Raw genomic sequence first — 25,150 nt, forward strand, 5'->3', positions numbered from 1 at the left:
AGCTGCTATACAAGGTAGGCCAGTGGGGGCAAAGTGGGCTTTAGTGTTTTATCTGAGGACACTTTGATGGACATGGGAGGGCAGAGTGGGAACCAGAAGTTGACCTCTCTGCCTCTGAGCTACAGATTCTGGATCAGTGTGTCCTGCCGACAAAACTGAACACCTGGTACTTGAATAGACACTGTGTTGGATTCCTTTGGGATATTCCAGGGAGAGGTTTGTGTTTCTGAAATTCTTTTATTCAATGAGACAATCAGGAAATGACATCAGCCATGGAAACAGAAAACACGCTGAATAAGTTTAGAAGACCTCTCAGCCTTGTCCTTCAGGATGAAAAGGTTTTATGACAGCAGAAAATACCAATATTTTTATAGACAGAAGAAAGTGTGAAAAAGCATCAGACCAGCTGACCAAAAAGCTAAACCTGCTTTATGTCCTTAAAAGTAAAGTCCTTTTTCTGGGGTTTGAGGGCTTTTATATGAAAAATCAGCTTAGAGAGAAGAAAAAACCAGATTGTAAACATTAAACTCAAAAGTACACATTGGAAACTTGAAAGAAGTCATGAAAATTTGGCGGTTAAAATAATAAATTTGAAACTTGAATATAAAAACTTTAAACCTAAAACTTATTAAATGAAAAATAATGTGTCATTCCTTCTCTGCTGTGGTGAACAGTAGTGAGTTTGGTGCATCAGACACAGGCGGCGCCAACAACAAATGCTGTTTTGGAGCAGAAATAACGCCACCATAACCTTTTTCACCCAATATCAATTTAGTCCCAGTAGCCTATGGGCTTAAAGCCCCCCCCATACAATTATGCTCAACTCTGAAAACGAAAATTCTGAATAGAAACTGTAAACTGAGAATTGAAAGTGAAAAGAGAAACGAAAAAACTAAATAGCAGCTGTTAAAAATAGACAGGATTTTTCATTTGGTAAAAAGTTTTAGGTGTATAGTATTTTGGTATTTTTTAATCGATATGTTTTTGAATTTTCAATATTTCTTTCACATTTAATGTTCTTTTTCTAGATTTACAATTTGTTTTTTTTTGTTCACTTTAAAATAATTCTGATTTGACCTTAACGACGTCTCCTTTAAAGGGCCAGTACACAGATGATTTCACAGTTTCTAGTGGACCCAAACATCTTTGTGGTCAGGTAGTCATCATCAGTTCTTCAGAGACCCCCTCCCGGTTCAAGAGGCTCTCCGGGTCTGCAGCTGCTGCTTCTCCCTGCGGCGGTTGATGGCTTTGGTGCTGGCCCGCAGCTTCCGCAGCCTCAGAGCTCGCACTCGTAGCTGGTGGTCCTGGGGGACCCTCCCACCTTTGGCTTGGATCTCTTTTAGCCGCTGGGCAGGGATCTCGGTGAGAGTGAAGTCACAGATTGTGGGACGAGGCTCCATGCCAACGCGGCAGCGACGCATGGATGGGAAGTAACCTTTGGCCCAAACCACCACCTTGTACTCGCCAGGGTTCAACAGGCGCCAGAAGTCCCCATCAGCAGCTGACAGATTTATTCAAGTTAATAAAAAAAAGATTTCACAGAATTTTGAAGTTAGTTAAAAAAAGAACAAAGTGGATCACAATCATTAAGTTGAATGATCAAAAACCTGATGTTCCTGGAAACAGCTTTCGTGTTCAGATGTCACAACAGCTAAAGGTAAGAATTCTGAGAAACTCAGAGCTGCTTTTACATTTTTGTAATTAAAGTTGTGACCACAGTAGAAAATTCTAAAAGCTGATTTTATATCTTGACTCCGGTCAAATCTGAAGCTGTCACCCAGGAGATCAGGTTCGGCTCCCAGCTATGGATTCAAACTCACTTAAGGCAAATTTAGATTTTTTTTTAGATACAGCACCATCTTAGTCCAGGTTAGAGATCAAACCAGAATACAGAGACAGAAGACCTAATTTATGCTCAGATTTACCTGCACAGCAAAGACATTCATAAGAAAAACACTTTCTGATTTGTAAAAACACAATAAAGTGATATTCAAAATGTTCTTATTGTGGAACCATTTTAGACAGGCATAAAACATAAAATAATAAACATTAATTATAAATTACAATAAATGATTGTAACCATAATAAAATCTATCCATCCATCTTCCTCCGCTCATCCGGGACCGCGTTGTAGGGTCTGAAGTCTAAACAGAGATGCCCAGACTGAAGAGACATAGTCTCTCCAGCGTGTCCTGGGTCTTCCCCGGGGCCTCCTCCCAGTGGGACATGTAAGGAAAAAAACCCTGGGAGCCGTCCAGGAGGCATCCAGACCAGATGCTCAAGCCACCACAACTGGCCCCGCGGGTGGCCGAGCTTCTCAGTGTCTCTAAGGGAGCGCCCAGCCACCCTACGGAGGAATCTCATTTCATCCACTTGCATTCGGAACCTCGTTCTTTTGGTCATGACACATAGCTCATGACTATAGGTGAGTATTGGAACGAAGGTTGACTGGTAACTCGAGAGCTTTGCTTTCTGGCTCAGCTCTCTCTTCACCACAATGGACCAATACATCAACCGCTTATTTGTGGACGCTGCCCGATCCACCTGTCGATCCCCCACTCTGATCTTTTTTCACTCGTAGGCAAGAACTAAAGATATTTAAACTCCTCCACCTGGGGCAGGGACACTCCACCCACCGAGAGATGGCAAACTACTTTTCTCCGGTCAAGAACCTTGGCCTCAGACTTAGCGGTGCTGACCCTCTTCCCAGCTGTTTCACACTCGGCCACAAACCGCCTCAATGCACGCTGGACATCCTGGCTCGAAGCCAACAGGACAACATCATCTGCAAAGAGCAGAGAAAAAATCCTGTGGTCCCCAAACCACTTTTGGATTTTGGAGCTCCTTAATATTTACATTAAGGAGTACTTCAGTTTTTTCTTTTCCATAAAAACTATGAACAGAACCGGTGTTAAAGAGTCCAGCTTGCACAGGGAACAGGTCCGACTTGCTGCCATCTATGTGAACCAAGCTCCTTCTCCGGTCATACAGAGACCAGACAGCCCTCAGTAAAGCTCCCCGGACCCCATACTCCCAGAGCCACCCCCACAGGTCACCATGGGGGATCCAATAAAATACCTTCTCCAAATCCGTGAAACACATATGTACTGGATGAACGAACTCCCACGAACCCTCCAGCACCCTAAAGAGGGTGTGGAGCTGGTCCACTGTTCCACGACCAGGACGGAAACTGCACTGTTGTTCCTGGATCTGGCATGGATTGTCCCAGGAATGCTGAGGGGTGTGATTCCCCTGTAGGAACACACCCTCCAGTCCCCCTTCTTGAAAAGGGGAACCACCACTCCTGTCTGCCGGTCCAGTGGTGCACTTCCTGACTGCCACGTGATGAGGGACTTCGATGCCCACGTGGCCAACAACAGTGGCACCTGGAGGGGTGTGACTGTAAGGAAGGACCTCCCTAATCTGATTATAAAACTATTTGATATAAATAAAATATTCATATATATTTAATGTTTCTTAGAATTGACAGAACTTCTTAAGTATCAAGAGTGACTTCCGTCCTGGTCCGTCCACATTGAAAATAATGGAGTGGAGAGCAGCAGTGTCTCACCTGAGCGAATGTCATGGGCGTGCCCGTCCACTTTGATGATGGCGTCTGCGATTCCCTGTTTGCTGACTTTGTCCCTGACCACGCCTTTGATCCCTCTGTGAACCTACAGTTGCAGAACAAGCTAAGCTGAGGCCGTCAGTGGACACAATCTGTGGCAACACCCACCCACCCACCTGCTCCAGGTAAACCAGCAGGGACTCTTTGTTGTTCTCCCACTCTGCGGGGAGCTCGCTGGCGTGGGGGAACTTGTCACAGGACAGTTCCACCGTCACCTCCAGACAGTTGGTGTGCAGGTAGCTGAAGTCGTTCATGCCTGAAGACAAGAGCCAGAACTTGAAGAACTGCCCCCCCCCCACAGGCATCCATGCTGCCGGCGTCATTTTATCAGAACGTTCAACACCTCAGTTTCTCTTCAAAAGCTTCGAATGAGTCTGACTTACTGCCAGGGACGGTGTGCCAGGCCCCCCCATTGATAATGTTCTTGTGGGTCTGGAAGTCCTCGTAGTGACAGACGCGGCGGTCAGGGTTGGACAGCACCAGGTGGGTGGAAGCGTAGACGGAGGCCAGCCAGCGGAAGAAGGTGTCATCTGCAGTGGGGGTGTTCTCCTGGGGGGCCCAATCACGGGTGCAGTCGAACGGATAGGTGATGACCAGTTCCCCTCCGTGGAGGTTTGCGCTGAGGACAAAAGGGATGTCCTGCATCCAGCTGATGACGGCGCGGGTCTCCGGAGCCACCTGGGCGCAGGCAGTAGGAGTGGGGGGCACACCCGTCAAAAGGCATCTTTAGGACTAACAGATGCTCGTTTTTGGCGTTCCGCTCCAGATTGCAACAGTGAATGTAGTGAATGGAGGCGGAGTCTTACCGTGGCGTCCTCGCGGGTGTAGTACTCAGGGATGGGGATGTAGTGGTTGGGGACTTTGGAGGCGTCGGCGGCCTTCTCCTGAGCGTCCCACATAATGTTGTTCAGGTCGGGAAAGTTATGATTGAGGTCGATTCCTTCAAAGTTGTAGCGTCCGTCTGCCCAGCCAGCCAGCTCTGAACCCTGCAGGGGGTCAGGGTCCAGATGAGGGAGGAGTCAGAACCAAGACAAACAAAAAAAATAGAACCAAAAGCACTTTTCTGATCTGTAGTAGAGGGGTGTCAAATCCAGGCCTCAAGGGCCGGCCTCATGTCTTATCTGCTGCTGATTGGAGCTTCAATGTTGGACTCGAGGCCTGGATTCTGACACCACTTGTAGTCAAATTAATCTTTTAGACTTAAACCCTTGTGCTATCCTAGGCACTTTAACGTTGGGAGTTGGGTCATCTAGACCCACTAGACAGTGCTCTGAACCTTTTTTCTTCAATGATTTGTGATCTTAACTGGTGTCCATGGATTACATGAAATCTTTCCACCTTTATCCACCTTTGTCATGGTAGGGAGAACACGTCAATGGAAGGGTGGGGTCATCTAAGATAGCACAAGGGTTAATCAGGACACAATGATGAAGAGGAAACCTTTTCTCTGAAACAGAAAAATATTTCTGAAAAACTTTTTCCTTTGTTTGGGTTGGAGACTGATCTGCTGGTTACTGTTGAAAAGACTTTCACTAAAATGTTTCCTCCTTTTCCTTTTGTTTTAGAAAGTGTTTTTTCTCAATCTGACCAAAATCAGACAGATCATTTTGGTAAAGTCGATTTGGTCTTGCACCTTCTCATAAGCGGCTTCGTATCCGTCTGGGTTCATGGAGGGAAGGAGGTGGATCCGAGTCTCTGTGACCAGGCGCACCACACGCTGGTTCCCCTTCAGGTACTCTTTGCACAGAAACTGCATAAGGTTTAGCAGAAGTTCTCGCCCGAGGGCCTCGTTCCCGTGCATGCCCGCCACATATCGAAATTCCGGTTCACCTAAGAGAAAACATTTTCAGTTTTATCGAAAACACATGGAGGATCAGACGTTCACATTTTCAGCAACTCAGAGGGTTAAAAGTCCAGAAGCGTCCACACTCCTAAAAGCCATTCCTGAAGCTGCAAAGGCCCAAGATCTGCACCGTACCAGCTTATCTGAGAACAGTATTCACAAAAATTCAGGAATCATTCCTGAATTCTGAAGGCAGAGAAACTGTTCAGGAAAAGCCTGAGAATGTGTTCCTCACGGTCCCTGTTGGAGCCCCCTAATCCGTTTCTCTTTAGATGTTATATACAGTATCTCTTGTTTTTCCTGCAGCTGGGTCATCGTGACTCTTTGCAGGATCTCCTCACTTTGAAGCAAAAGCCAGAATTTCTGACAAAAGTTTGTTTGCATTGGAAAGGGCCCTCTATGGGGTTTTTAGCTGACCCCCTCCTTCCTGCAAAAAGGGCTGTGTAAACATTAAGGAGCTCCAAACTGGGCCTTTGCCTCAGGAAACCGCCCACGTGCTGAACTGTACTTCAGAAAATTAGAGAAAAGTATAGGCGGAAGCATCTGCCACTCCAGGAACAGTCTTTCAAATGAAGCTGTCCACCAAAGGTTTGCTGAAATAACACCAGTAAATATGTCAATAAAGTTTTATCCCCAATTACTTTCTTAAGCAGATGGAGCAGATATAATCTTAAAATGAAGGATGAGCCAAACTGTATTTCAAATAGCTGGTTATTGGATTTGGATAAAATATTTACACATTATCTTTGGCAGGGGAAGAAAGTAAGAATGAAACTAAGCAAATTACAGAGAAGTAAAGATCAAGCGGATCAAGCTGTCCCAAATATCAGTTTCTACTACTGGGCTGCACAAATACGATATATACATGAATGGGTGAATCAACTGTCTCAAATACATGGATTGATATGGAATCTAGCAACTGTGGAATTCTAACTTTAAAGTATTGTCCCTTTATATGTTACAATAAGGTTAAATTAGAAGTACAAAACAACTTTATAGTCTCCAACACTTTGAATACATGGTACAAAATGTTACTTTTCTTTAAACTAAAAAAACACTCTTCTATATTAGCCCCCACATATAGGAACCCAGATTTTATCCCATCATGTCAAGACATTGCCTTCAAACTCTGGCATGAAAAGGGCTTGGACCAACTAGCCAAACACTATGGTGGGAATGCATTGGAATCCTTCGAAGCCTTAAAGAATAGATATTTTCTGCCCCCCTCCCACTTTTTCCGGTACTTGCAGATCAGACATTACATACCCAAAACAAAACACCCCCCCAAACTAACATTCTTACACAACCCCAACCTACAAGATTTATCTCCCACATTTATAGAAACTTTTCTTCAAACATTACCCATTCTACAGATTATCTCAAAAGACAGTGGCAGACTGACTTAGGAGAGGAAATCAGTGACAATGAGTGGACCCATCTGATAGAGAACACGCTAAAACTCCTAACTTCAAACAAACATAGAAAAACACAATGTAAGATATTACACAGACTCCATTTTACACCATTGTTGAGGAGCAGGCTGGGCTTAGACTCTCCCTACTGCTGCAAGTGTAACAGTGAAATAGGTACATATGCACACATGCTGTGGAAATGTAGTGGGATACAAAAATACTGGATTGAAATAAAAAAGGAAGTGAAAATACTGTTGGGATATAGTGTGGAACTCTCAACCTTTCAGTGTGTTCTTGGTACTAAAGTGAATGGCACTAGGTACAAACACAACGCCAAGCTGTTTGAAATTCTTGTAGCAAGAAAAACCATTCTGAAATTCTGGATTTCCAAGGACATTCCGACCATGGAGGACTGGTACACAGAGGTTTTGAAGATTCTTCCTCTGGAAAGATTAACGCATACCCTTCATGACAACATTGAGGAGTTCAAAAAAGTCTGGCAACCAGTTCTGGATAAGACTAATCTTTCTTTGGATTGAACTCTGTTCTGGTAAAATGTGAAAAAAAGTGTACTACCCCCTTGCCGCTGGTGATTAAGGTTGATTGGCGATTTTTTTTTTTAATTATTTCTTTTTTTTAACCTGCTGCCTGTTTATGTTAGGTTGTGATGTTAAAAAGAAAATATGGGTTTGTAAAAATCTTGATGTTCTATTTTTCATGATTGACTATGTTTTCGCTACCCAAATAAAAAAGAAAAAGAAAAAATGAAGGATGAAAAATGAAAAAACTGAACTTATATCACCACCAAAAAGCAACAAAAAACACAGCAAAGATCTTCATCCTTATTTCCGTAAAGAACTTAAACAATATTTGTAAATTCAGAGATGAATGTGTTTTAGGACATTATTGAGATATTTTAAGAAAAACTAAAGACATGACATTCTAACAATGGATTTTTGTGATTATAATACCCGGCGTTATTATTAAATAGAATGTTTTGCTCACTTTTTAAAACAAAATATCTCCGGGCGACTGAGCTTCTCACTCATTTCAGCTCCCAGCCACCCTACGGAGGAAGCTCACTTCGGCTGCTTGTATCCGGGACCGCGTTCTTTTGGTCATGACCCAGAACTCATGGCGATAGGTGAGTATGGGAACGAAGATCGACTGATAAGTAGAGAGCTTTCCTTACCGACCGCCGTGATGTGAGGAGCGAAAATCTTTCAGCAGACCTAAAAGGCTCTGTTATGACCTCAGACATTACCATTACTGCATACGTGGGTTGGTTTGCCCAAACCCATACTGTTGTTCAACCATCACCTTCCTTTCATCCACGAATGCAACCAACTGTTAGAAGAATCGGGGTACAGGTCAGTCACTTTCTTTGTTCCTCAAAGCAGGTTCTCTCACCGAGCTCGTGCTTGCCGGGGTTGTCTGAAAACTCCATAACGTAGAGTTTGAGCCCCATGTAGCTCCTTCCAATGGTGTAGATGCGGGTGATGTTTGCACACTCATCCCTCACAGACTTCATGAGCTGCAGGATCAAACAGACACACTGAAGACACTCCAGAAGAAGAAAGCTCTGCACAAGTCTGCAGCTTCTTCAGGGTGTGAGGAAGAGTTGACCTGGACTGACCTTTCTCATTTCCATGTAGCTGTGGTGTCTGAAGTCCAGATCATCCTTTGATAGTGGGTCATGCTCAAATCTGTCAGCCGGGTCTGCGAGAACAAGCAGGGAGTTTCAGAAAGCAGAAGTCGCTGCATACATGCTTCAAAAACTCCCATCTGTACCCTGAAGCCGACAGCCGAGGACCTCTGCCCTTAAGCAAATGCTGCCGTTGGAGAACCAGCTCTGCGGATTGATGCGGATGAACCGGGCCACAGTGGGAGTTGGAAGAAGCCCAAGAACCGGAGTCTCCGGATCCCGGTTCCCCTTGAATATCTGCACATATTCATGGTTTTCACCTTTTTTACCAGAAGGTTCTCAAAGGTTTTCAGAGTAGGAGGCTACTGAGGAGAATTTAGGAGGCTACCACCTGAGTGCTGAGTATTTAGAAAACTAGGGCCCTTTATATGTATTTTTTAGGTATTTGGGGCCTTTTTTCAGCTGTTTTGAAAGCAAGCAGTAGTCACCTGTAGTCTGAAGCAGCTAAAGAGACTTATGTTCTTAAATTCTTTACAAAAATAAAACTGGTTTGGATTCTTGTCATTATGTGAGGCTTTTTTCAGCACAACACCTACTTAGGAAGATGCTAATAGTACCCACTACAGTCTAAACAAGAGATACGTGAAGATGCTGGTCTTACGAGATGAGGAGACAAACTCTACTATCCATGGCTTCTAAAAAAAACAACACTTTTTCTACAACAATCACCCGCAACCACAACTCTCAGAGAGATCTGAATGGTGAGCAAACCGACCTTCAAATATTCAGTGATAATGACAAAAACCTTCAAGACATCGACCCTGATCAATTCTTTTCCACTGTTAATATGGACTGCAAATATTACAGCATAGATGACTTTAAAAACTCTGTTAACCCAGAAGAAAAACTGTCAATCATTCACTTTAACAGCAGAAGCATGTATACCAACTTTGAAGACATCAAGGACTATTTACAGAACATCGGGCATTCCTTTGATATCATAACCATATCTGAGACTTGGTTCAGCCGCGACAAAGACGCTGACTTTGAATTGGAAAACTATGAACTTAACTATGTGAACAGAGTAAACAAAAAAGGCAGAGGAGTCGCAATATATGTGGAAAAAAATATGAAGTTTACGGTAATTGATAAATTGTTAGTTGATGGAATACTGGAATGTCTTACAATTGAAATATGTAACTATTCAGGGAAAAATGTCATTATAAGCTGTGTTTATAGGTCGCCAGGGTCAAGCTTAGAAGTGTTCAGTGACTGGATGGAAAAGATGTTTACCTCTCTAAATAACAAAATATTATACATCTGTGGAGACTTCAATATCGATCTGATAAACCCCAGCAAACATAAAGCCACCGATGACTTTATCAGCAGAATGTATGCTATGAGTTTATATCCAACCATAACAAGACCCAGCAGAATCACTACTCAAAGTGCTACTCTTATTGATAATATTTTTACAAATAATATAGAATACACTCATATGAGTGGACTAATGATATGTGACATAACTGATCATTTACCAGTTTTTGCACTATTTGACATCAAGGTGCAGACAAAAAAAATGATAAAAGAACCAGTCTACAAAAGGTTAAGAAATGAAAGAACCATGAATGCTCTGTGTACAGAGAGAAAGATGTCGATATTGCTTATAAATGTTTTTTAGAAATATTTAGCTCACTTTACAATAAGAACTGTCCAATTTATAAATTCAAGAACAAATTTGCCAAATGCCCTTGGTTAACCACCGGTTTACAAAATGCTTGTAAAAAGAAAAATAACCTCTATAAAACATTCTTAAAACAGAGGACAAGAGAAACTGAACAAAGATACAAGTCATATAAAAATAAACTAACTGAAATGACACGTTATAGTAAAAAAGTGTACTTCAATAATCTACTGAATGAAAATAAATACAACGTAAAGCGAGTTTGGGAAATATTAAATAACATAATTAAAAATGGGACAAAAAAAGCGAACTTATCCAGATTACTTTACAGATGAGAAGGGTCAAAGCTATGACATCAATGTAGCAGCAAACGGCCTCAATAACTATTTTGTAAACGTGGGTCCAGAGTTGGCAGCGGAAATTCCGAAATGCAAAACTAGCAAAGACAATAATCCACCCATCGAAAGGATCCCACACTCAATCTTTCTCTCTGATGTGAACGAAAATGAACTGATATCAATTGTGAATAATTTCAAGAGTAAAAACTCAAAAGATTGTGAGGATATAGATATGAAGGTGGTGAAAAAAGTCATCTATAGTTTATCTAAGCCTCTGACATACATATGTAACTTATCATTACGAACTGGGAGATTCCCAAACCAAATGAAAATAGCCAAAGTGATTCCTATCTATAAGAGTGGAGACAAACACCAATTTACAAACTATAGACCTGTTTCTCTTCTTCCACAATTCTCAAAAATTTTAGAAAAATATTCAATGATAAATTAGCTTTATTTCTTGAAAAACACAACATTATAAATGAAAACCAATATGGTTTTAGAGAAAATAGATCAACCTCATTGGCTATCATTGATGCTGTGGAGGAAATTTCAAATGCTTTGGACAAAAAGAAATATGGAGCTGGAGTTTTCATTGACTTAAAAAAAGCATTTGACACTCTCAATCATGACATCCTACTTGACAAACTGGAAGTGTATGGGATAAGAGGACCAGCGTTAACTTGGGTCAAAAGCTATTTAACGGGAAGAAAACAATTTGTCAAGATTGATGAATTTATATCAGAAACCAAAGAGATAAGTTGTGGTGTCCCACAAGGATCAATTCTGGGCCCGCTGCTATTCAATATTTACATAAATGACATATTCAATGTTTCAAAGCTTATGAAACTCATATTATTTGCTGATGACACAAATATATTCTATTCTACAGACAATCATAGGGAACTTATCAAGGTGGTGAACACAGAGTTAAATAATATAAAACTATGGATAGATTACAACAAATTACCTTTGAACCTAGATAAAACCAAAGTGATGTGTTTTGGAAACTTCAATGCAAATAAAGAGCTCTCAATTGAAATAAATAATGTCTTAATCAAAAGTGTTACAGAAATCAAATTCTTAGGGGTTTTTATCGATGACAAACTAAGTTGGAAGCCACACATCAGACACATACAAACTAAAGTCTCAAAAAGTATTTCAATCGTAAATAAATCTAAACATATACTAGGATACAACAATAGATATTTATTGTAATGTTCTTTAATATTACCATATTTCACCTACTGTATAGAACTTTGGGGGAATAATTACAAGAGCTCACTACATCCTCTCTTTCTACTTCAAAAACGAGCCGTCAGAATTGTACATAAAGCCGGATATCTTGATCATACGAACAATCTATTTTATCAATCCAGACTTTTAAAACTGTATGACCTTGTTGATTTTTACACAGCGCAACTTTTATACAGAGCCAGCTGAAAATCGTTACCATTCAAAATCCAAAAACAGTTCTTAGATAATGAAGGAGGCTACAGACTGAGGGGATGTAGGAACTTCAAGATCAAACTGATGAGAACCACAAAGAAAAGTTTCTGTGTGTCGGTGTGTGGCACTAAACTTTGGAACAGGTTCAGTAATGAGCTCAAAAATGTTCAAATATTCAAATATTCAAGAAAATGTATAAAGAATCTCTTATTTCAGGATATGAAGATAAGAGGATTTAAGGATCAACAGGTGTTTGAATAATTCCAAATCCATGTGTGAACTTGACTGTGGTGAAATAATCAAAGCTCTTTTAATCACAACCAATGAGTGTTACATTGTAATGTGCAATAATGATTACTGAAATGTTTAAATTACAATCAATAAGCTATTGATTTTATTTAGTTGATCTGCAATGTGTAGCAATAATTACTAGTTTGATGTTATCATGTGTTCTAATGATAATCAATTATTATTACATATCTGTATCGTTACTGTTTACTGAAATCATGAATGAATGTTTTCTGAAGATCATCAATCATTTCTAGGCACTGGATTTTGTTACTTGAAGAGAATCTATCTGATCAGAACCGGATTTAAAAACTCTGTAAAACTATCACATGAATGAACTCAGTAGGGGTGAGATTATATAAGCTTGCTTCTTCCCGCTCCTTTTCAAGCAATAAATCAAACTCTACTTATACTTCAGTTAATGATCACTGTATTTAATTAAGCATATATGATTTAAGTGACATTTTTGTTTTGTTTTCTGTCTTTTTAATCTATGCATTTCATCAATTCTGTAATGAGTTTGATAAATATGTGTAAATTCTTTATTGCTTTAACTACAATGCTTGAAATAAATCAATAAAATCAAAATCAAAAATCAAATCAAGTGAAAGTGAATTCATGTTTAATATTATGTTTGGAAAAAAATATTGTTGTATTTACTCTCCATATCTTAAAGTTTAGTCTGTGAACATATAGTCTAAAGCAGTTTTTGGTCACATAATAGGAAAAAAACGGAAAAGGCCAACTAGCATGTCATCATAGCGTCATAATGTAATAGCTTCATAGCATGATAGCGTCAGAACATCATGGCTTCATAGAATCATGGCACTACAGCATCATAGGGTGGGACGCTTTCTCATATTGCGTGCGATTGTGTACCTCGTGTCTGCAGAGTAGCACATTCAGGAGGGTTACCAAAAATGGACATGGCTGATTTAGAGCTAACATTTACTCATCCTTTTCACTTTTACTCGCTGAACAGAAAAAAATACTTGTAAGTAGTACGTTTTATTTTTGGCCTATTTGGATTATTTGCAGGGAGATCCTAAATGAGTGGGTATTTAAGAGTTTACTCATCAAAAAGTAGCCGGCGAATACTTCACTCACAGGTGGTAAGTTTTCACCATGTGCCGGCTACTTTTGAGATACCTGGCTGAAGAACATCACCAAAAAATGAAGCACAACCAGGAAATACTTCTTTAAAACCTGAATAACAGAGGTACTGAAGAGCTTTCATACAAGAGCGGTGTTTGTTAGCATATTCTTGTGAAATTTTTCTGATGATGGAGGACATGATTAAAGAAAATTAAGTTTAAAATGACATTTCTGAGTTTTTCTTTATTGTAATTGTTGTGAATCAGGAGGATGAAAAATGCTGATTGAATAAGATCGTATTTGAGAAGTTAAAAATTGTAGACGACCAGACCCATGTACGTCTCTGTTTTCCCCGTCCGAGCTAGAATCCAGCTCAAAACTGTTCAACTGCTCACCGTTTTTGTTGCATTGCCATTGTTAGGTTGAAGGTATGAGGGGCTAAAGCTAGAGGTAAAAATCCAAGGTGGTAGCCATCGCAGGTCAGGGCCCCCACATGTCTCTAACTCTGATAATGATCTGTTAGTCTTTGCATAAAGCTGATGAAGTGATTATTTTCTGAAACAAAAGATTCTCCTGATGTGTAAAGATGCCCTGAAGCGGAGTCCTTACAGGTTCTAAGGTACCAAAACCGTCAGGCTTGGGGCCCGACCTGCTGGCATGTGTGTTTTAAATGAGAAACTGACCCGTCAACAGAAATGTGTTGCCTCTGACAAACAGACAGAAAACTTGTCCGTCATGTAGACGTTTACAACGGCTCCGTTCACACCCACACTTTGGCCTGGATGCCTGACGCTGCTGATGTCGGATCAAAACCAGAACCTGGAGCAGTTCTTACCATCTCTGTGGTCCCGTTCATGCAGGTCTGCCAACCCACAGAATCGTTGCTCAGCTGAACTTTGTACGTTTCCACCCAGTCCCAGCTGCAACAAAGCATAAACACGGGGGTCAACAGACTCCTGCTCATTCCTGGGGGGGTCTTCATCAAAATACCTGACCTCCAGATGGAGTTTCGACCCTGAAGGATGACCCCAGTGAACAGGGTGGGATGGACTGCGTCCACCTCCAGCCATTGCTGCCGGTCCTTGAACTGGGCACACCAGGCTCCGTCGTACAGATCTCCATCCTGAATGCCAGACTGACGACAAACACAAAGACAGTCACAGACTCTGTCACAGAATCCAGGACAGAGACCTCCTTCTGCATGCAGTTTCACAGAAATGTGAAGACAAGAAACAGAAACATGGTCATTGGACAGACAATCTGGGGTGATGGCATTTCTCTGATGATGGAGCACTTAGATAAAGAAATTTAATCTTAAAATTACATTTCTGAGTATTTCTTTATCTAAACTGATGTGAATCAGAAGCAGATGAAAAATGTCATTTCTAAACAATCATATTTCTGACCTAGAAAATAGCTGGGCACAATTCAGAGGTGACATTTTAGTGAACTCCTGCCGCTCTGCAGAAACTATGTTCAAGAAAACGACACAGGTTTATTGATTTTAGCTATAAACGGCATAATCATAATTAAAAGACCACTGGGAACTGGGAAAATGGATTAAAAAATGACTGAAGTGGGGTTTTAATAGTCTACCTTTTATAGTTGCTGCTGTTCTTCTGTTTCTGGATGGCATCTACCATTTAATGAAGCATTTGTCAAAGTCTAAAAAACTAAACAGCATTTAGAATAAAAAAACATATTTCAGACTCATCTCACAGGAGCTGGAGCAGCTACAGAACAAAAATGTTGTGTGAGATGATCATTTTATCCTAAGCTGGTTAAAAAAATAACTGTTTTAGGTTGATAAATTTAAAACTATTTAGCTTCAAAGCATTTACACAGTAAAGCAGTGTTTTTTAACCTTTTTTGAGCCACAGCACATTTGAACCTTGATAAAAATCCCGCAGCACACCAGCATCCAAAAAAAAAAGAAAAGGAGAAACTTATAGTCTGTTTTGATCTACAGTCCCTCCATGATCTCACATGCATTTTTGTGATAATTGTGGCAGAAAAAGCTGGAAGCTGCAGTTGATTTTTCTAAAAGATGTAATAAGAGTTAAGTTAGAAGATTTAAAAACTGTTTGATGTGTGTTCGTTGTGGTTTCAAGACATTAAGAGGAGAGACTCATTGTGCGCTGAGACGCTGTCACTTTAACCCAATGCCTCATGGGAGTTATAGTACAAACAGCCGCCGAACGCCAGACTCTGAGCTTCATTGGGTGATCACTTGTTCTGACTCCGGATTCTGTGGAAAGCTACACCGCTAAAGACGAGCTTTAGCTGGTATTTATGTTGGAACTGAGAGACTTTATGAGCAGTATCAGAATAAGGAAGTGAAGACTTTAACCACTTCTGATTGGTCAGACTGATGACGTGTGATCAAGCCTCCAAGAAGGATTGGTGGAGACAGTTAAAGGGGCGAGACTTTTCCAAAAACAGCTTTAGTTGCAGCTAAATCGCGGTACCGTCATTCTTATCAAAATGTCTTTAATAGAATCAAATAAAGACAAAGAAAAAAGTATTTTCTGATCTTTCATATTCCTAACTACTCAGTGTTTTATCAGGGCCTGTTTGGATGAACACAGAGCTGATATCCTGGAGATGGAAAATGTTTTTAGATCAGTAAATGAGGGCAATTTCCACAGCACATCTGACCAAACTAGTGTGCCGCGGCACACTAGTTTAAAACACTGTGGTAAAGGACTAACCTGGATGTTCAGCCTCCCTCTCTGTGGACCCAATCCGGAGCGCTGAGACGAGGAAGCTCGGATCTGGCTGTCATCAACCCGCAGAGACTCCAAACCAAGAGGAGGACAATCTGAGAGAGCAGGAAGAGGAAGAACGGCGTGAACAGGTCAGCCAGACCAGAAACATTTAGAGCTAAAGGAGTAAATGTCTTAAGGAACAATCCTAGATACGCTGGGTTAGCCATTTTATCTGTGTGGGCTTTGGAGGCTGGGATGTAATTTAAGATGAAGTTAAGTGTTCAGTTTTGGAGCTGCTGTTAGTTTATGGTTTCATTCACAGTTCTGATCATCTTTCAGACCACTAAGCCTCAAAATCAGAATCAGAATGCTTTGGGCCTTAAAGCACGGTAGAAAATGTACACCATTAAGTTGAGTTAAGTTGAGTTGAGTTGAGTTAAGCTAAGCTAAGTTAGGATCAAAGTTAGAATCGAAGACAGGAAATGGATCAGAATCAAGTTTATGATCAAATACAGGATTATAGTAAATGCAGGATTAAATACAGGATCAAAGTCAAATTCAGGATCAGATTTAGTATCAAAGTCACAACTAAACACTATCAAAATCAGAATAAAACTTTGATCAAAGTCTGGATCAAACACAGGATCAAATTCAGTGTCCAACTCAGGATTAAAATCAGATCAATCAAAACACATTCAGGGACCAACTTTTATATTAAATTCACAATCAAATATGGGATCAAAGTCAGAATGAAACTCTGATTCAAAAAATATTGGGTTAACACAAGATCAAAGTCAACTTTAAAGAAATTTAGTAGCAAACATAGGATTAAAAAAAATAAACCCCAGAATCAAAGTTGGGATAAAATCCAGATTGAAGTCAGTTTTAAATAAATGATGAAACTCAGCATCATACAAAAGACCAAGTTTAGCTTCAAGATTAGCATCAATTGTTGGTTTAAACGCTCAGTTGGACTCAGACTGACATTTAAGGTTCAAGCTCAGAATGAGAAAGGGTTTGTGGTGCTGTGTGTCCTGTGGAGTTTGCACTGACGGTACAAACATAAAATTGAAACAAATGGACTATTTTTGTAGAGGCTGAACTTCAATGTTTTCTGTTTTTGTGGTCATAAATTCGTTTTTGAATCTGATCTTCTGAAAATAAAACAGATGACTTTAACATCAGACAGACAGCAGTGGAATAGTTAAACTGGTCCGTTTCCATTGCCACTGATAGTTTCCTCTAAATCAGAACCAGATGTTTGACTCATTTGTATCAAAGACACATGAGCGGTAAGTCAGATGTCCAGTGTGTTCCTGAAAGCATCATAGTTGGAATTCCTTTAGCGAAGTCACAGCACAGTTCGGTTCAAGTCCCTCTGACCCAGCTAACTTTAGTTCTGGTTAAAGACTAGTCAAAGTAGTTAAAGATCTTTTTTTTCCTCCAAACCTAGATGTTCTTCCTTCTTCCCCTCCGCCCGTCCGCCTGCTGTTGGATGGGCTCCAGCTGCGGCCTCAGCAGTCTTCAGTGTTGGTGAGGTGGTGAGGTTTGAAGGGAGTCTCTGAGGGTCTGCATCCCCGGGGTTGAGGGCTGTGACGAGGAGGACCACGAGAGGAGGAGCAGTCAGCAGCAATGAGCACTTCTCCATCCTGATCCTGATCCTGGTCTGCTTATGATGTCCTTCTGCCCCCACCCCACTGTGAAATGGAGCCTAGGAGAATACCAGAGAGGGGAGGTGTGGTGGGGGGCTGTGAATATTATCTGTGAGCATGGTTTTGCGGTTAGACTTTGTGTTGACTTCAAACTTTAGCGGTAGGTAAAGGAAAACATTTGAAATGTGTTCTTAATATTATACAAAGTTGTCTAATTACACATCTTTATATGTTTATCTTCATGATGTAAATGATCACATAATTTCAAATTTGGCATAAATTTCACTATAGTTTTTTTTTAAATGTGAGCAAAGATCTAAAAAATGATCCGACCAAATAACAGCTTACAGTTCAATCTCCTTCAGGTTTTTCATACAAATTACAAAAGCAATAAAATTGTGTCTAGGTTCAAATGAAATAAAAAAGTTCAAAGATTTAAAGAAAGTGTTAAATTGGTAAAAGAGGTTTAAAAAAAACAGCCTGGCTCAGCCCCCCTCTCTCAAATGGCAGCAGAACAAGAGCTCCCCCTACAGGCAGAGATTTTTGAACAGGGTACAATGAGAATTTCTGCAGCTTTAAAACTAAATATGTTTACAAAATCTTGTCCAGAGGCTCCTGGGGCCTGTTGCACAAAAGTAGAATTAAGACATCCGGGATAAATGACTGAGCTGAGCTCAATGAATCCACAACATGTGCGTCCAGGCTTAATCGGTGGCACAAAGACCAAGCCAGGATGAGCAGACACGGATTCATCAAGCCAGGTGTAACCAATCCTGGATAGGTGCGCGCTCACGGCTCACTCAAACAGACCCCGCCACAGATCACAGATAAACTGATTTACCATGGCAACTAGAGCCGCGTACCTTTCCCCATCGGAAGCACAAATCCTCATGGAGGCATACGAGGAGGTAAAAGATATAATTAAGAAGAAAGGCAACACCGCCACAGTGATAAAGCACACTCAAGATTTTTTTAAATTAAATTACCAACCAATTAATTTTATGAAAATGTAAGTTGTCATTTCAACCAGAAAATGTTATGTTTGTTAATCTCACGTGAATGAATCATGTCGATCGTACATAAAAATAATCCATTTAAAAGTTACTAATTTCAATCATGTTGATCCAACATGATACCATTAAATTGGATACATTAGTAATCCCAAGGAATTGTGGGATTCAATTTTCTCTGTCTATCTGGGCAGATTGGGGTCTAAGTGTGAGTTTTTGTCCATGGGTTTTATTGTCTAGCTGTTTTACTCTGTTTTAACTAGTGATTTAAACTGATATGTTTATTTCTTTTCTGCACCATGAGTTAGAGTGTGGGAGAGGATGATGACCAAACCCCTTGTGCAGTAAACTGTTAATGGTACAAAAGTTAAGTCAGAATTTGCGTTATTAGAATTCCTGTCTTGTGATGTGGGACATTACTGCGTATTTAATGTCTTTGATGTGAAAATTAAAAGACCCGTTGGTTGGAACCTTGGTAAGCTTAATCAATGTCAGATGTATAAATAAAATTAAAGCAATAAATTAAATTATTTTAACATAAATTTTGTTAGGTAGTCATACAAATTTAAGCTGAATAAACTTAATTTAATGAGGTGTTACCAATTGAAGTGATTCAATTTAGTTGGATCAACTTTTATCTTTTGAGAGTGAGCAACAATATTAATTTAAAGTTGGGTCCAACTGCAGTATTTAGATTGAATCAACTTAAATTTATTAGTTTGAACCTAAGTACATTAAGTAGGACCAATATGATTCATTTTTGTTCAAGTAACCCTATCTAATCATGTGGAAATCATTTCCATAATTTTTTTATGTTCATTCAAAGTGAATCTTTTTTGAGTTTACCTGCTTTGTTTTGTCCTTATTCAACAAAGTAACATAATGTTACACATTGTGTTTTCATATTTTAATGGAATGTGTATTATTTTGTATGACAGAGTACTAGGGCCCCACTAAGGAAAAAAGGATAAAGTCATAAATTTATGAGGCTGGTTCTTTCTGCAGAAAAGCAACATATTCTTTTTACAGTTTTGATAGTTATGAAAATGTGATACTTCATATTCTGGCACATCAGCATGTCTTCGTTTATGAAACCATACTGAAGCACAATTTCACGAAATGCCCCACATCTGTCATTTTAACAACTGTCCTCCTTTAAAACAACTGGTTACAATATTATGACTTGTCTTTTTTTCCCTCTGTGGCCCTAATATTCTATTATTTTACATATAGCCTTATAGTCTATGGGAAACTGTAAATTATCTAATGATAGCAACATCATCTAAAACTCATTATTTATCCAAAATGATTGAAATTAATGATCACGAACGTTTAAATAATGACAGCGGGTCTAGTTATATGTGATAACAATGTATAGTGAGCAACAAAATAACTATTGGTTTCCATTTGTGGCGACTGCTGACTGACATTAGGGATGAGATTAAATAGATCCTGGAATTTAGCCTGGTCTGGAGCAGGCTAGCTCCACAGAATAAATCTCCATGGTAATTTATACCATAACATATCCTCCTGCCCCCTATCCAGCTTTAGTGCAACCGGATTGGGGATCAATTGAGCCAGGATCACCAAGATATCCTGGCTTAATCCCTTATCCTACTTTTGTGCAACAAGCCCCTGGAGGTCCTGAAGTTAGATTATATTCTTGTTTTAAAAAAAAGAATGAAGCTGATTGGAGGGCCTCAAGTGAGTCTTGCCTCCCCCTAAAGAATTTAGCACCAGATATTTTTGGACATGACTCCTCTATTTTGAGATTTGCTTTTTGTTCTGCCCTGGTTTTTTGTTTTAGTCTGTTGTTTTTAAAAGAACATTTAAAGGACGATGCTTGCTGTGGTAGTCTAAAATAATGTACAGACAGAAAAAAATGCAGCTGCAGTTCAAATTTTTGTAAATGAAAGGGGCTGGAGGTTTACATTACCAGCCTGTGGTGAATCTGGATGGTTCTATATGCACAAAGCGAGCTTTTCAAACACTTCATATGAAGCCCTTCAATTCACTAAGTATGACCACATGAAAAAAATATCCATCCATGTTCAGAACCCACTGAATAGGTAAACTTATAGATGTACTTATTTAGCGCTTTTCTACCTTCCTTGAAGGCCCAAAGTGCTTTACAGTCACATTGCCATTCCTCCACGCACACACACATTCACACACACATTCACGCACTGGCTGCCAACACTGGCACCAACCTACAACCACCAGGAGCAATTTAGGGTTTTTCCAAAGACACTTTCACTCGTGAGTGGCCAAAATGGGAATTTGCTAATCAGAGGTCAACCACTCTTCCTCTGCACCACGACTGCCGCCTACTTAATACTTTATACTTGAAAAAATGATTTTATTTAGTCACATCATTAATATCTTGTGCTGACATTTAGAAATTGTTTTTTCAAATGCCCTCATTTTACAGACCTTAAAAATTACACTACTACATTTAGGTAGAAATGCACTTTCAACGTATTCTCCAAAGGCATTTTATAAAAGTTATTATGGAAATCATTTTTTTCTAATCCGATGTGTTTTGTGAATAAGCCAAACATTTTCAATTAGAACAAGAATCACACTTGAGTTTTCATGAAATATCCAAAGTTTTTATACCTTGTCCAACTCAGGCATTTAACACTTTTCAACGGCAAAGAGATCCTTTTTCTTTCCCTTGTTGCTTGTAAATGTTAGTCTGCTTAATAATGTGGAACATCCTTCAGTTGTTTTTCCTTTAATTGAACTCACCAGGGGGGGTATTCCAGGAAGCATGTTTAAACTAGCCTGACTTTAACCCTGAACTCTGGCTGAAATCTGCCTGAACTTGCTTACTCTGGGTATGTCGGTTCCAAAAGATCGGATATGAGTTGGTGTAATTACGCTCGACTTGGTAACCCTGGGTTAATGCACGTGCACAGCAGGTACATAAAGACATTCTCAATGGATCGCCGATTTACGGAGTCACCATGGAAACACGTGATGAAAAAAGAGAGCGCTATACTTCAGTGAGACGGAGTCTGAGATTAATGACGGTGTATGAAGATTATACGTCCATCAAAAAAGTAACACGGCTGCATCATTAAAAGAAAGAGTTTCTGCTTGTAGTAGAAGAACAGACAAAGTAAACGCACGAGTTTCTGATCTTATTTCCATTTTCCTTGTGACGCATGATATATATATAACTTATCCCACTTAAATTAATTAATTCAATTGGTAACAACTCAATATTTTTTTCACAACTCAAATTTACATATTTATCTAACTAAATGTCATATTACTCTTATTCAATAAAATGTTTTACAATCTTAATATATTGTAATTCTTGAACTCTCATATGTCTAAGTTTGAGCCGGCAGATATACTCATTTTTATAACAATAAAATTAATTGAACAAATTTGATTCACAATAAGAAATAGTTTGTAATTTTTCTGACTTTGATATTACACCACTGTACAGTAGGTGTGCTATATAAACTCATAATCACCCTCCCTCTCACTCGTGGTGCAGAAAGAATTAAACATAACAGGATAAATAACTCGGCAAAACACAGTAAAACAGCTAAACAGCTAAACACATTTGGTCAAAAACCCACACTTAAACCCAAATCCGTCCAGACAGGCAAAGGGAATGATATCCCACAATCCCTTGCGGTGCTGATCTAACAGCAGCACCAAAGTTACACCTACTTGATTGAATTAATTTGAATGAAACTAAAATAACTGTCTGATACCTACGTGTTATTATTAAACTGACTTAAATAAAAATAATTGATTTATCTTAACTGAAGCAAATAATTAAGTTAGATCAAAGTAAAAAGTTTATTTTTCCAACATCCATACGTGGTCTTATCACCCTCTCATGGTGGAAAAAGTATTATCTGAGCTTCTTCATCCACTAAATCATCTTCAAATGGACACGCCATGCTGCTTCACCTCTCTGTAAACAAACTAACCTTCAACTAAACCTGCTCCCGACCAGGTTATGTTCAGAGCATGAGTTGCCAGGGGAACTAACCATACCCTGAAACATACCTCTATTTTTGGAACCGAAAGCGGTGGTTGTACACTTCTTTAGCCTCGAACTTACCGTGGGAGCTAGAATAACCTGCTTTCTGGAATACCCCCCTGTTCAAGCTCTCTGGGTGCAGGTATGTGCAGATCTATCAATACGGCTGAACGTTTCAGTCACGGCCTCCCTTCATTTTGTGTGCTTTTGTGTGTCTGACCAAGCGTCGAACTTGGGGAGACAGTGTTCTCCATTGCTGCTCCATCCCTATGGAACACTCTGCCCCAACATCTCAGAGACTGCACTGACCTCCCAGTTTTTAAAAAAAATCACTTAAAACTCATCTTTTTAAAATAGCTTTTAATCTTTAATCTGTCTTCTATGTTTTTATTAATATTTTTATTGTATTAGCTCTGTTCTTATTAACTGTTTTTGCTCATGTGTTGTAAAGCGTCTTTTTGTGCCCTTTAAAGTGCTATACAAATAAAATGTATTATTATTATTATTATTGGTGACATGAATCCCATTGAGCAGGACCACGACACTGAGGAACAGTTTCTTCCCAGAAGCTGTAAGACTGCTAAACTCTGGAAGACTATTTAACATCCCCCCTTTCACGGACAACTCCCTGACTCAGTGACTGACTCCCCGGGGCGGAGTCAGTCCCTGAAGCATGCACCTGGACTAAAATGTTAAATTTGAACTTGCCTAATTAAATTAAAGTACTGCCTTATTGGTAGAACTTTAATTTATCTGTTTGTCAGGAGTTTGTGTGGATTATTAATTTGAGTACGGACACTATCTATTGATTTACATCACTTTATATTCCATCCCTCTCCAAATGATAGCCAGTCCCCCTGGAAGTTGGGGCTTCAGACCAAGGAGCTCTCTCAGAGGTCAGTTAAAGATAACAAAAACTATTAATCCCTGTTAAAATACAATTTTGATCTTTGAGCCCAGGAACTTTTTTCTATCAAGTATAGCGTTCCTTTAGTGCTAAAAACAAGTCTATGTGTTTTTGGTCCACTGTCTATGCATTTGGTGCACAAGAGCATGGATGAAAAATATGGACATGGACAATGGACCTAGACAATACTTTTATGGCACAAATGGATTTCCATATTCTAGCAGGCTTTGAAGGAATGATGTCATTGACTGGTGTGGGTGCAACTAGAAGTTAATGTAAGACACTGCCCTCTCCCCTCATAGTAGAGTAGGTCAGAATTTATGTTGTGCTTTGTGCTCATTTAAATGTTTATACACCATAGAAACTTGGAGATCCTCATGTCGGCTAAACAATTGAATGCTTGTCAAGTCTTTGTTTTTCACGAGTTTCCATTTTGCACATTCACAAAGCTGATGGTACGTCTAAGCAGAATAGCAATAAACTTTGATACCAAGACACAGGACTCAAGGCTTCAATTTGCTGAAGTCAGCTCAATTAGCCAACCCCGTGGTGGGCAATGGGCGTTGAGAATTAAATTCTCTCATAAGTCATCTGGGCCTCCTGAAAGCCCATCACACCTATTGTTTGTTCCTCAACATCTCAGTTTCCAAGACACAAACTGTTCTCGTGCTTCTCGATTGTATTTTTATCCAGTATTTTTATTTAGTATTTTTAGCCGCCATCAGGCAGGGGATTTTGGTGGTTTGCTACTGCGAGTTATTTAATGACTCAGTTTTCACTCACCCAGAGGGAGCTAAGCTTAAAAATTAGGTGGGTTACAACAATCCCTTACGACTCTCAAGAAACAGTTTTCTCACATTATTATGGATTTTTTTACAGGTCTTCCCAATTCTAACAGACATTCTTCAATCCACATCATTGTGTATCATCTTTTTCAAGGTGGTCACTTTTGTTCTCTCCTAAGTTTTCTTTCCCAGTGAAACAGAATGGATCGTGTTGTGCCAGTGTTTGGCTAAATTATTTTACTTAGAACCTCTGTGTCCAAAATACTATTAGAACATTTTAATCAACAGTTGAAGGCCAACCTTTGGCTTCTGAGTTCTAGAAATTTCTCCACTTTGTCCCCAGACATGGTTTGGCCCCTATATGCCCTTAACACTTCTAGTTCTTCTTTTTAAAGGAGGTGTTTGTGGAATCCTCCCACTTGTTCTTAGCCTCGCAGGAAGACGTGGTCCCTGTGCCGTCATCTTGAGCTTAAGTTTCCATAATGCTTGGTGGAGGGCCAGCGAGGTGCAGCTACTTTCTGTTAGCGCCTGTTGATGTAAGACACTGCCCTCTCCCCTCCCAATAAAGTACCGGTAGGTCAGAGGTTATGGTTCCTATCCTCTAAATAGGTCATTAAAAATTAGCTTCCCAGTTCATTGGTCCTTTACTTATTTCCAATATTGACAGTCTCATTTTAATACATCTTTAAAGTCATGT

At 39.7% G+C, this 25,150-nt stretch overlaps 1 protein-coding gene across 1 annotated transcript; it reads right to left on the reverse strand.

Annotated features, from left to right (window-relative positions):
- Positions 1-217: 217 nt before the first annotated feature.
- LOC101166176 (probable carboxypeptidase X1) lies at positions 218-18,723 on the reverse strand. The gene is made up of 13 exons (XM_004082811.4): positions 17,540-18,723; positions 16,094-16,203; positions 14,378-14,517; positions 14,218-14,302; positions 8,675-8,825; positions 8,520-8,602; positions 8,294-8,417; positions 5,262-5,458; positions 4,435-4,614; positions 4,012-4,306; positions 3,745-3,884; positions 3,572-3,674; positions 218-1,501 (listed from the first exon to the last, which is right to left on the reverse strand). The coding sequence occupies exons 1-13, from the start codon at positions 17,736-17,738 to the stop codon at positions 1,194-1,196; spliced, it is 2,115 nt and encodes a 704-aa protein (XP_004082859.1). The 5' UTR covers positions 17,739-18,723; the 3' UTR covers positions 218-1,193.
- Between the last annotated feature and the right edge of the window lie 6,427 nt (positions 18,724-25,150).

The sequence above is a fragment of the Oryzias latipes genome, chromosome 22 (genome assembly GCF_002234675.1).
Source record: "Oryzias latipes chromosome 22, ASM223467v1".
Taxonomy (NCBI): Eukaryota; Metazoa; Chordata; class Actinopteri; order Beloniformes; family Adrianichthyidae; genus Oryzias; species Oryzias latipes.

Coding starts and splice junctions, on each gene's coding strand:
- LOC101166176 (XM_004082811.4), bottom strand. CDS start 17,738: ATGGAGAAGTGCTCATTGCTGCTGACTGCTCCTCCTCTCGTGGTCCTC. Junction 8,418..8,519: donor GCTACATGGAAATGAGAAAG/GTCAGTCCAGGT, acceptor TTGATCCTGCAG/CTCATGAAGTCTGTGAGGGA. Junction 4,307..4,434: donor ACACCCGCGAGGACGCCACG/GTAAGACTCCGC, acceptor GCCTGCGCCCAG/GTGGCTCCGGAGACCCGCGC.